The sequence below is a fragment of the Pseudopodoces humilis genome, chromosome 22, assembly GCF_049639895.1.
Source record: "Pseudopodoces humilis isolate 2021_Gansu_Grassland_sample_001 chromosome 22, ASM4963989v1, whole genome shotgun sequence".
Taxonomy (NCBI): domain Eukaryota; kingdom Metazoa; phylum Chordata; class Aves; order Passeriformes; family Paridae; genus Pseudopodoces; species Pseudopodoces humilis.
In genome coordinates this window covers 5,052,300-5,065,464 of record NC_142221.1, presented here as the reverse complement: position 1 = coordinate 5,065,464, position 13,165 = coordinate 5,052,300, and the positions used below count along the sequence as shown (strand labels likewise).

Genomic DNA, 13,165 nt, shown 5'->3' with positions numbered 1-13,165 from the left:
CCATCACACAGCCCAGATCCCACCCATCCAGAACTGTCCTCCAGCCAGCTTCTCCCCCTGTGCCACTGGGTGCCAACAAAGGAGCCTGAGAGAAGAGCTGGCTGCCCAGCTCCGCCCTGGCCTCGAGCAGCCATGCCATGGGAAGCCTGGCTGCTCTCCTGCAAGGACCAGCCTGAGCCACCTTCGGTTATTCTGTGGGTGACCTCATCTTGCCCCACAAAAATCCCTCCAAGGCCAAAACACAGCCAGCACCCAGGAAGATTTGGTCAATAACATCTTTACTGAGTACAGGCAAAGTGGTATTTTTCCAAGGACTTACAGGTTTGCCTAATTGAGGAATATTTTCTCAACAACATCAGCAGGCATATCCCTGTTCAACAGCTTCTGTCCGTCAAATTTCAAAACCTTGCTCCAATAAATGGGAGTGCTACAGCTCTCCAAAACCAAAGAGGCACCGTGTTCAGCATGTGCAATATGTTTGCCCTGGTAATAACTGAATGATCCTGACTGCTCTGAAACAGAAAAAGCATGAGGCAGGCACAGAAAGAGGAAAACTGCAGCCTGAGCACCCTTAAATGGAAAAAAAATTAAACAGCAGAAAATAGATGATTTGAACAAAAAATCTTAAATACATTTTCAAAATTAAGGGCTGCCAGCTCAGTTTAGAATAGAGTCTGAGACAAAGAAAACTGTCCAGGGCACCAAATAAGCAATTTCTTGGTGTTAATTGGAGCAAAATCTCCATGAGTGCAGCTAGGAATAAGGAATATGCTCAGAATCCTTGTGAGATGATTCTTCTCATCACATAGGTAGCACTCCTTTACCTGCACATCCACAGACTCAGAGCAATTAAATTATTTTTTTTTAACTGTAAAATTAATAATTTATGAGAGATATTGTATCTGCTACTCCCAGAGGAGTAAATCTAAACATGACAAATGACCCTTTCCCTTCAGGGAATGAATGGTACTGGTAGCACTTACACCAGCCCCACTGCAAGGGCAGAACTTTATAAAAACATTTTAGGTACCAAACAGAAACTCTTGAAAAACACTGAACAAGAGATGGCCAAGTGACACATTTAACGGAAGAAATCTATATTATTTCAGCTACAACAAGCAGAAGAATCCACTCTGGGATTTCCTCAGGATTAAGGACTATCTGGGTGACTTGGTAGCTCATTGGGAACCATCCTTCTGAACCAGACATTAATTCCCAACTGATTCCTTTTCAAGTTTATTGCTTTACAGGGTTTCTGAGGGCATCTGGGGGATTGCTGTTGTTCTTTTAACTGTTTTGCCAATTAGGCTGACTCTTCCTCAAATAAATTAAGGACAACATTGCAACAGAATCGTTTCTTTACATGGTTTACAACATGATCTGCTTCAGTGATCAGCAATGAACACCAGACAAACAATATTTCATTCCTGCACTTTACTTACAGAAGAGTTAATCTAGAAGCCCTTCTACAGTTTTTTTTTCCATTTTTAGATGCAAAAATAAACAATTTAATTATGCCAAAAAGCCATTCTTAATAAACAGAGACGAAAGAAATTATTGACCAGGTTAATAAGGTTGTCTCCAGGCAACACAGAAACAGAGTGATCGTGTTAAATTCCAAAGGGATCCAAACCAGCCCACCACACCTGCTTGAGAAGAAAGACTAAAAGCATCATATCCTGTACATACATACAATATATATATATTTTTTTTTTCCCACTGTTTTCTATTTTAGAGCCAAAGCCATTGATTTAAAAGAATGGCAAAGACTGCAAAACGCCAAGAGACAGCAGTGCTTTACCAATTTAACCAGCTTACTGTTTTCAGGAAAAAAAAAATAAAAAAAAATAGAAAAACAGTTTCTAGAGGTGAAAGGAAGAAGAGAAGTTTCATCTGAAGCGTACAATTATACTGAAGGGGGAAGTTATTTAAAAATATTTACACTAACACTAAGGAAACACAACAAACCATTGGATTTTGACAGCTGGACTGGGTTCAATGTATAACCAATCTCAGCAGCAGTATTTCAAACAGGATGAAAGTGAATTTCCAAAAATTCATTAGCAGGTTACCTGTCCAGCAATCAAAGGCAATAATGTAAAGCAGGTTATTAAGTTACAGTGGCAGTGCAGCAGTGGCTCTTACTCTTTATGTGGAATTCAGCTTTTGAAATTCTGCTTTAAAAGAGTGTTTTACAGCTTTTGAAATTCTGCTGTAAAAGAATGTTTCACAACATGAGTAACACTAATGAGCTGCAAAGAGTCCAGAAAAACATCGGCTCTGTTTGACTGCCTTCCCCATATGGTTCAAGGAAGCGGGGGATCTTGAGCAGCCACAATACGGCTGGAAGGGAAAACACTGAATTCTGCAAGTCTTGACTCACACTGAACCGTAATGGGGGACTGTAAATCCCTCATTCTTTAATGAATAGGTAGGAAATACGAGAATAGGTCGTTTGACAACATTATAGAAATTTTCGTTCGTAAAGCAAATCAGAATTGTAAACGAAATTACTCAGACATTCAAACATTAAAGTCCCAGCAGCTCTTCAGGTACCAAAAGGGAATCTTTCTGCTCCTGGTGCCTGGAGGTGCCAATGGGTTATACCAGGGACCTCTCACATAACCCCATTCTCCTCCCAGCCACCTCCTGGGAGCAGCAGGGCAGCCCCCACACAACACAAAGTTTTAAAAAAATAAAATCTCTTTTTAAGCTCATGAAAAGGACTCTGATAGTTCTTTACAATGCATGTGCACAGAGGCTGCAGCAGCCCCGAATCCCACCCTGAGCTGGGCATGCACCCAAAGGTGTGAGCTGCAGAATGCAGATACTCTGTAATGACTCAGCTTCTATAAACTATTTCTCACTCACTAATCTGCATATACAGGCTGACCACTTAAAACAGCGAGAGAGCCACTGTGAAATAAGGGGATGTTAATGTCAGATAATTTTGCTGCCTCAAAACTGTCCAAATAACTATGCAGAATACTAAACTAATACTACTTAACTAATAAAAAGTGTGTTTTGCTTTGAAGTGCCCATCTCCAGCACTCTCCGCACAACTTTTACTAAGAACTTTAGAATAACCAAGCAAAAATTAAAAATACGAAGCATTCACTACTGACCTCAGCCTTTCACTGTATTTGCTCTTAGGGTGCTTTTATAGCATATTTTTGTGGGTAAAATTCCTTGAAATATACAAAAGTTTTAACATATTACTAAACAGGAAACAAGTTTTTATGAAGCAGACACAAAAAAAAAGGGCCAGGGATACCCAGCTCTGCCTCTGGGAGTTGTCTGAATGGCATCAAGTAAGTTTCACAGCAAATTTAGAATAAAATACACGTTTCAGAAAAGCATTTGCCATTACCACAGGAGAAGATTGTCTAAGCTGCCAACAATTCACCCACCCACCTGTGAAGGTTAGGCCCATAATGGAAACTCTCAGCTCATCAGAGTTAACCTATGACTTATCATGCAAGACTAATTACCTGCGTCCTTTTCCCATCAGACACCATTTCCTTCTCTTTTAAGTCTTGGAAAACAGCACTTAACACCCAAACCCAAAGAGCTTGGGGGGTGAGGGCTGTAGGAGGTGTAAGAATGGGATGGGTGGGATGACACACAATTTCTACTGTCTGCAATCAGCTCCAATGCTGCATACAATAAAACTGGATGTCGGCTCAAGGATCAATACATCAAACCTAGATCCAGCTCTGCAGATGCTCCTACAAGCAGAAGGAAACAGGGTTTTCATTTGAGATCACATTGGACTACTGTGCCCATTATGCACGCACACTGTGCAATGCCGCCAAGGTCAAAATCACCCAGGTATTCCAGGTGGCTTCCAAATGTGAGTCACCAGCACATGCAACACCCATATATTGCAAATGCTATTGAAGAACAATGCTGCGTTCAAGCGAATTGCAGAAATGCAAGATTACAGCTGTTTAAACACAAATTCTGCTGATGAAATAGAGGCATGAGTACTGAAAGAGGAAACGGTTTAGCAGTTACAAATAGCAAGGGGGCCTTTAAGTCCTCAGAGTTCATGTGGAATAAACTTTTAAAAGCAAAAAAAACCATATCCACAAACCATGTGATTTCACAGTAAAGCACACTGGAACACCCTATAAACAAAAGGTGTGGTCCCCAAAGTAGTGCTTCCGTCAAGAGTTGGCCAACAGAGCATCAGGGCAGCAAATTAAGACCCGTGCAAATACTGAATATCCACCTTCTCCCAGGCTGAAAGGACAGTGACAGCTGTTAGCAGCCACCCAGCTTTCACAAAGGTCAAAGTAAAACTTGATTAAATCACCTCCCTCCCCAGGCTTTTTTTAAAATTTTACACTGAATGTGGAAAAAAAAACCCTGCAGCATCAAACCCACAGCGTCTGCACCTCAGAAACATTCATAACAAAAAGATAAAACCTTCCACATTCAATCACTTTGCCAGCTGCACCTGATGTGCTGTGACAGCGTTTTGAAAAGGCAGAATTTTTCCTGGATCACCTAACCACAAACTTACACATAAGTCTCCAAACTACATCCTGTACCAAATGTCACAATCAAGAAGGTTCATTCTATTCAATATACCATCCATGCAGCCACAGCTTTTTCTGTCCTGAACACAAGCACCAAAGTGCCGAGATTGGTTTCAGCTCAGTTTGCAATATAATCCCACTTGTTTCAAGGGCTTCATACCACACAAAAGGACACTGGTGGGAAGTGTGGCACACACTTCTGATTTTACCCACTCAAGTACCCTTCAGAAGAGCTGTGGGTGCCATGCTTCATGTTCTTTCCCATTAGCCAAAAGAAGAAAAAGGTGAAGGAGATCCAAGTGTGCTTTTTATAGCCCGTTGTCCCCAAAGCATAGCCCTGAAGGTGCAAGTCAGGCCTGTGCACCCCAAATAACTTTTGCTTATCACTTCCACTTGTTAAGTATTTAGAAAACACCGCCAGTTTCAAGAATCAGACGTGAAATCAATATGTACTACACCCTCCTACCTGTCAGCCCTTAACGCACTCTTGAACTCAGGTGAAAAACAAAATGTTTTGGTGCTGTGGCCGCACTTTGTCCTTAACCTGCTGCCTCCTCCTCTGCTCCTGAACGTTTGGAGTGTAACAGGCAGAAAGAATTCTGCAGGGTTTGGGTGGACAGAAGCTGCAAGCAGGGTTATATGAGACCTCCAGGTTTGTTCTGCAACACCGGATTGCTGGGAGGCCCCAGATGATCTCATTACCCCCAGCATTCCACCTCATACAGAATATAAATGCTGCATTAGGACATCTAATAATTCTGCTGGTTATGGATCCATTTATGCTCACAGGGACAATCTTGAGATGTTACTCAAAGTCCAGAATCAAGTGAAATATCAGTAGGAACTTGGCAATAGGATTTGCAACCCAAAGGCACCGGATACACTCTTGGCACAGCACAAGGCTAAAAGCCTGTTTTGGGAACAACTCACATGTTGCCAAAGGGATTTTATTGCTTCTGAAGTATGAGGCTTTCTGCAACCAGGCTTTTTCTCCCCCAAGGAATGAACAGAAATTCTACATAACTCCAAGTACATTAACATTCTATGAGCTCTAAAAAGCAAGCTCGATTTTACTTCTTTGCTATATTTAAAGGGGTGAATCATGAACACTCATGCAAGCCTGGTAGATCAGAGATACTGGTTGCAAGTCAAGCCTGATCAAACACTGGTGATTTTTCTAGCAAATTGATGATTTTTCTAGCAAATTTCTGAGCTACAATTAAAAACACTTGCTTTTGCTTCAACTTTCAGCCCTTCAAACCACATATGAGTCACATGTAGAACAGGCATTTGCTGCTTACCACACCTGCTCCTGAAAACCCATTAAAAAAAAAAAAGCAACTAAGTTCTAAGGTAAATGGAAATTTAATTTTGTTTAAAAAAGAAATGCCATAATCAACAAAATAAGGTGGCATGTATTAAATATAGGGTGTTTTTGTGGTTTTCTTTCCAACGAAAGGGAGAACACAGAGTGAGAAATCACTGTTTTGGCCTAAATACCCAGAGCGCTGGAAACCGATGTGTTTTCAGAGCTCTGCCCAAATTAAAATGGAACAACTCCTGCCAAATTTGTATCTAGAATCATTTATTCTCTTAGTCCAACCCTTTTCCTCAGTAACCTGCTACATTTCTCAGAATGCTACATTGAGGACAGGAAAAAAAAGATACTTTGTTGCTGCTGAAGTCAATTTCAGAAACAAAATTTTCTCATAAAAAAATGTTACAAAAGCAATTTATAACTGTTGCAGAAGATATATATGGCTGCACACACGCACACGCCCCTACAAACACTACATAGAACAAGAACTATTTATAGTCACTACTCTCTACTACCGTTCTGGTTCAGGAACACCTCAGTATTGCCTGCAGTTCAGGAATGCAAAAAAAAGAAAAGTTCCTTTTGAGAATTCAGAATTTATTTTCCAGTGTCCAAATTGTCAAATTATACTGCCTCTTATTTTAATTCCATGCCATTCAGTCTCCTCCCAAAGCATCCAAGATGCAGAAAAAGGAGGCAACTGCAGGTTCTCCCAGAAACATTCCCATGCAGCAGACCTGGTCATATACTGATGAATCAATCTCTACACTATTTCACCAGCATTTATCACCTTTCTTTCTATGACATATAAAAACACACCAAAATAACCTCTCCCGGTCAGCAGTTGCTCCCTAATTTACTGCAAAGATCTGGCTAAAACATGACTCCAATGTCACAGCAAAACGGGATACTGAACTGCCTGCCAGAGCGGGCCAGGAATGCACCCAGAAAGGACAGCAATTAGCACATCTAAAATAACCATTTCTACAACAGCCAGCTCAAAAGCTCAGATATATTTTCATCTCAACCCACAACGGTTACCAGCCACAAACACATGACTACAGGAGAGAATCCTGCAGTGCTTTACAATCCAGATGACCCTCTGCCACTTATTCTTGACTTCATTCAAAACACCGTTTCCGTTTCCCCCTTTCCCCTCCTCCCGAGCACAGATTCGTCCCAAGGTGTTTCATGTCCCAGCACTCAGGGGAGAGCTGCTCCACAGCCTCCTGCCCGCGGGTACCAGCCCTCCCAGACCCAGCAGGTTTGCTCCCATGCTCCACCATCAAACATGGCTGCACCATGTCCTCTTTGTGATTGAATATGTGGAACAGCTCTTCTGCCTTCCCAGACTTCTTTTATCTCCCTTGCCTTATTTCTTCTCTTTAGCAAGGGACCGCTTCACATCGCTATTGCCCACTTCTAATTCCTTTTAACAGTCCGACAGCTTCCATTAACGTTCCACCGTAAACCAAATGCATTTATACTTTCCAGGTTCTCACCAAAAGCATCAAGAAGCTCAATACATTGAAACCCTCTGCACCATTAAAACCTGCTTTATTTACACACAACACAAAACTCTTCTCGTAAAAATCTCCGTCCTTCAGATCCAGCGTGGAGAGAAGCCCCTCAACAGCAGCGGCAGGAAATTCTATCATCTGGCTTTTCTTCCCTGCAGCTCCCTCTCCTGAAACCGGACCCCCTGTCCATAGATCCACCTCAGAGCCTCCCGCAGCAGCCACACACAAAACCCACCCCACGCTCCGCTGCGAGCCTCCCTCCGCTCCCCAGCCGCCGCCGCTTTTTTCGTGCTACAGAGCCTTTTTTTTTTTTTTTTTTAATTCCTTCAGTAAAATTAAATCAAACTCCTGAACCTCCACTGGGATTTCTCTCCGGAGGCTGCACATGAAACTTTCCGGAGCGGGGGGCACCCCCGGGCTGAGCAGCGCCGAGGTGCCGGCACGGAGCGAAGCCGGCTCCCCGCGCCGGCCCCGGGCACGGACCGTTATACCCCGGTGCGGCTCCCGCAGCCCCGCTCCCCCCGCGCTCGCACTCACCCACAGCTCCGTGCCCCAGCTCATGGCTCCGCCGGCGCTGAGGGGGCGGGCGGGGGGCGCTGGGGGTGTCGCTGTCCCCTGGCTGTCTGTGTTCGCCCTGGGGAGGGCCGTGCCCGGCGGTGCGAGCGGAGCGGGCGGGACGGGCGCTTCTCACCGCCGCTCCCGCCTCATCGCGCCGCAAAATGGCCCGGGCGGCGCGGGGCGGGGGCGCGACTGACAGCTCCGGGCTGCGCAGGCGCGGGGCCGCCGCGGCTGGCGCGGGGGGGCGGCCCCGCCGGAGGAGCGCAGGCGCGGCCCGGCCGCGAGGGGAGCGCGGGGCGGCGGCGGGGCCGGGGGGAAAGGAGATCCGCGGGGAAAAGGGGGATCCGGGCGGGAGAAGGGCATCGGTGGGGAGCGGCAGCCAGTGAAGAACGACGGCAATGCGGGTTATCGCTGGGGAGCGGAGATAATGGGGAGCGGCGGTCGCTGGGGAACCGGCGTCAATGGGGAAGCGGCGATGAATGAAGAACGCGGGTCTCTGGGGAATGGGCAGCAGTGGAGGAGCGGGGATCAGTAGAAAGAGGGGGTCGCTAAGGAAAGGGTGTCGGACAGGTGGAGGAGGCTTTCCCGTCCTGATCACAGAATTATCAGCATGGCAGAGGTTGCCCAGAGAGGTGGTGGAGGCTCCATCCCTGGAAACACTCAAGGCCAGGTTGGACAGGGCTCTGAGCAATTTGTTACGATTGAAGAGGTCCTTTTTCATTGCAGGAGGTTGGACTGGATGGCCTTTAAAGGCCCCTTCTAACCCTAACTATGGTACGATTCTGTGCAAGTTTTAGAACTCCCTTTGCTGGATACGCTCCAGGATCTCAATGTCCTTTTTCCAAATGAAGGACCCAAAACTGAATGCAGTGTTTGAGATGCCTCACCTGTGCTGAGTACAGAGGTGGTGATCCCAGTCCCACCCACTCTCAGGTGCCCTTCCCTGCCTCTTACCACCCTCTCCCCGAGCCAGGTGAGGCTGTTTTTCAAGCAAATGTTCCTGCTTTGGGCATTTGTAAAGGAGGTGAGGGCCCTAGAAAGGGAGAGAACCCACTGCCTTAGACCCCTTGAGGCTGTGTCATGTGTGGTTCGGGTTGGACATCGGGAGGAATTTCTTCATATAAAGGGTGATTAGATATTGTCATGAGCTACCCAGGGAGGTGGTGGAGTCGCCATCGCCGGAGGTGTTAAAGAAAAAACTGCATGTGGCACTCAATGCCATGGTCTGACTGACAATAGGGATTGGTCACAGGTTGGACTCAATGACCTCAGAGGTCTTTTCCAACTGAATTAATTATGTGAATTCACTGCAAGGGCTGACTTCTAACTCAGCTAAGCAGTATATACATCCCTCACCCCCAAAATAACCCAAATCCAAGAATATTAAATCCACCATCTGTCACCAAAATGCTCAAGAAGCAAGCAGAAAAATAACCAAATTATCTGCCTTCACATAAATGTGGGTTATTGTAGCAATTACACAGGCCTTGCAGAAAATAGCTCATTTCCTTGCCAGAAGAATATTTATTTTGTGATCCTCTTCCTCTGTGTCATTTATTTGAGCTGTGTCAATCTCATTTTGCAGTGCTGCTTTTCAGCTACAACAAATGTAAAAAGAGCTTTAGACTGATATATTTATTGCTGTATCTATTCATGAGATATTTTTGTGGGGGGAATAAAAAAGGAAAGCATATTAATTCACCTGAGGTAAAAGGCTTCTGTTCATACACGGTGGAGATGCTTTTGATGTGAGAAGATAAAAATTGACCAGCTGCTACAAGAAGCATTATCTCCCCTAGATTAATGCACTTCTTCCACTGATGCTTGGCTGCTACCCTACATGAGGAAGAAAAACACATTAAGCAATTCCAACATTTTGAACAACAATGAAGACAAATGTTATGTTAATAACAGAATGGCATTTATTTTTATCCAAGTTCCATTGATTTGAACATGAGGGGAGAGTGCTGCTCCTCACACAGCTGTCTTTGAAGAGAGACACAACAGGCAGTGCTTTTGTTCATCATTAAAAGTTATTACTTTAAAGGGCTGACTTCATAACAACTAAGAGACACCCTGTTCAGCTCATTTTAGAATAGTTCTTCCTTCTGCTGCCAACATATTTGAATATCCAAGCCTGCCCTGCTGCCTGAAGCACAACCACAGTCTTCCAAGGGCCTGTACTTCCACAGGCTCCCAGACCACCATCTTTAGCCCTACATCCACCCAGGACACATTGCAAAACCAGACAGCACAGTTGCATCACGACTTTTTGAGAACGTAACCCACAAATAGGGGCAGAAAAAGAAGTACAAAAACAGAAAGCAGCACTGGTATCATCTGAGCTAAGTTTGTGTGGAATTTCCTTTTGCAGAAAGAGCTGGGAGGGGAACAGGGCAAACCTGTTACACCAGCATGGGCAGGGAAACCTGTCCACAGCGAGAGATAGAAATGCTCCGCCAGTTCCAGGGAGATAAAGGCCAGAAATACAAGTTTTGTATTATGATGGTACATTAGAACAAACCATGCCCAAAACTATTACAAGTTATCAAAATTTCTGTGGACAGAGGCTCAAGACAAAATCTAAAAAAAAAAAATAAAAATTCTAGATGTTTCAAGAACAGGATTTTCCCCTATTTTTTATATAACTGCCTTTATTGTTTAGCCTGAAACTCTCCAAGGCAGGGACTGCACTTACATTATTACTTTCAGTTGTGCAGTGCCTGAAACAACGGGGCCTGCAGCTTGGTTGGTCCCTAATTACTAATTTAATTAGCAATGACAGGAGCATTAAGAGCCCTTTATGCCAAAGCTGATGCTGGAAAGCTCAGTAGGTTCCAGTCTCAAAAAATAACTAAAAATTACACTTAGAAGTTACATTATCTAGCACTTCTCCACTGAGTTTGCACAATCCATATCTGAGCCACAGAAGCTGGGTAGGAATTTTCCCTCAGCCAGGCTGAGAATAAGACCATGCAGATCTGTTATCCAGATATGGGCCTATTCCTGTAAATTCTCTGTTTATCTCTCCTGTTGTTATGATTCAGAACACTCCCAGATTCAGCTCCAAAACCCCACTAGAAGCAATTCCATTTTTAGAAAGCCAGGACTTTGTTTACTAAACCCCAATCCCCCTTGAAAACGGCCAGATTCACTGCTAAATTATTGAGAAACCATATATAGTAGATAAAATAAATCCGTAAACTATGGTTCAGTCTAAACCATTTTACTCTGTGTTTGTTTACTTATGCAAAGCAAGAAAAATCACAACTCTGAGAGCATGGACAAGCACTTCCAGTTTCCAGGATATAGCAGGAAGAGGACGTACCTTTCCCCCCAGAGTTATCACCCTTACAGCTGCTTCCCTTTGATTTAACAATTCTACCCAAATTATCCACTTCCAAGATAAAGAACATGGATGTTGCTTGTAACCTCTCATACACTGAGACTGAAACAGCACCAGGAAAGGAAGAGGACACACCTTTCCTAGAGGCCATCATCATCATCACAGCTGTTTCCTCTCTGCTGTTCCAACACTACACAGATCACTCAGACACACAACAAGGGACCTCAGTGCTCTTTAATGCCCCATCAGGGCCCAGAGGAGCCTGATCAAAACCTGATAAATACTTGATAAACCCTAATGGCCCTGGCCAACTTCACCTGGGGCCCCCACCCACACCCTCTGCCCATGGATCAAGGAGCTTCATTTAAACTCTGGCCTGAAAGCCCAGTTGCTTTGCCCAGTGTTTTAGGGGGTCCCAGTTCCAGCTCAGGCTATGCCTGGCTGCAGATCCTGTTGACATGCAGCCTAGCTCACATCTGACCTTATCTCAGACCTGCCTTGTCCCTGTCCAGGCATCATGAGACCATGACTGACTTTGGTTACCATCACCCAAACTGCAGATGGACTTCCCAACTCAGCCTCACCCCTGTCTCATTGCTCTGAACTCAGCAGATCACTTCGATTTTGGCTGCTTCCAGCTCTGACCCCTGGGCTGCTCCTCTCTCTTACCCCAGGGACTGGATCTTGGGTGGCTCCTGCCCTGGGTCTGTGTTATCTTGGTCACCTCCCCACTCCACGACTGTACCCTGGCTCACAAAACATGTTAACAAAATGGCAATCTGGTTAATTCTGTTCTGAGCTGTACCTGCAGACTGCTCCTCCATTATGATTTTCTGACAATGCTGATTCCTTCCATCCAACCTCGATAGCTGTCCATGATACACTTAAAAAAACCCACAAAAAACAAACAAACAAAAAAAAAATCCTGTGAAGAGTTCTAATTATAGGTTTAGTTACAATTAAGGAGTAAAGAAAAAAGATGTCCAGGCTAAAAATAACAGCATATACTGGAAACAGCAGACTTACAGCAAAATGATCTTGTGCGGAAGCTACAATGAAACACATTGATATCACAATGAAAGATATTGTTACAGCTTATTAATGGCAGTCAGAAGCTGCTTTGTATCTTGATAGAGATTTAAAGAAGAAATATACATCTTTTAGCATACAAATTCTTAGAAAAATGCATAGCCAAAGAAAGTAAACATGTTATAAATTCTGTTTTTTGTTCATTTTGTATAGGTAATTGGGAAACTTACAGTTACTACAATATCCTAATGGTGAAGAAACATTGAAAAAACAATAAAGAGCTTCAGAAAAATTGCATTCTGTTGCATAAAAATCCCTGATTACTAGGGATCATCTTCAGACTAAGGATGATTCTTCTTCTGAAGGGAGCTCCGAAAAGAAGCATCCTCAGACTAAAAAAGACTCTGCAGCTGAACCAAATCCCAGAATTATAGGGGAATTTCTTGACCACTCAAGCAGTCAAAGTGTGCCTGATACTTGTTAGTGGAGCCAGGCACGACAGCCTGTGCTGCAGCTGTGGTTGCAAGCAGCTGTTTTTCAGGAGTCAAAACTCCCCAGTTTTCCCAGGTGGTCAGTGCACAGGTATTATAATAATTACAATCCTTAAAAAACCCAAAAAAACCCCAGCAACCCCCTACCCAATTCCAAGAAAATATCTAACCGGAGATTTTTAGAATAAATCATGCGATGTTTGTAGGTCCGTGGGGGTTTTTTGCAACCTGGGTTGTAGCTCCGTGTAGTGCAAGGGCTGATGCTGCCAGGACATCTAGTGGCACACATACGTACTGCCCAGAGAAAGCACATTACTAGAAAAACAATTTTTTTTTTTTTTCATGCTTCCAGATATTTC

At 44.1% G+C, this 13,165-nt stretch overlaps 1 protein-coding gene across 27 annotated transcripts in view; it reads right to left on the bottom strand.

Annotated features, from left to right (window-relative positions):
- The window catches only part of FNBP1 (formin binding protein 1), a 98,561-nt gene extending 85,889 nt beyond the window's left edge, over nucleotides 1-12,672 (bottom strand). For 14 of the 27 annotated variants that reach the window (XM_014256274.2, XM_014256275.2, XM_014256277.2 and 11 more), the window contains exon 1: nucleotides 7,920-8,103. In XM_014256274.2, coding sequence (XP_014111749.1) covers nucleotides 7,920-7,943 — 24 coding nt within the window. In that variant the 5' untranslated portion in view covers nucleotides 7,944-8,103. Of the gene's footprint in view, nucleotides 1-7,919; nucleotides 8,105-9,642; nucleotides 9,777-11,421; nucleotides 11,549-12,545 lie in introns of those variants that run through there. The other 13 variants (XM_088065964.1, XM_088065960.1, XM_014256272.2 and 10 more) reach the window with 3 other exon arrangements.
- Between the last annotated feature and the right edge of the window lie 493 nt (nucleotides 12,673-13,165).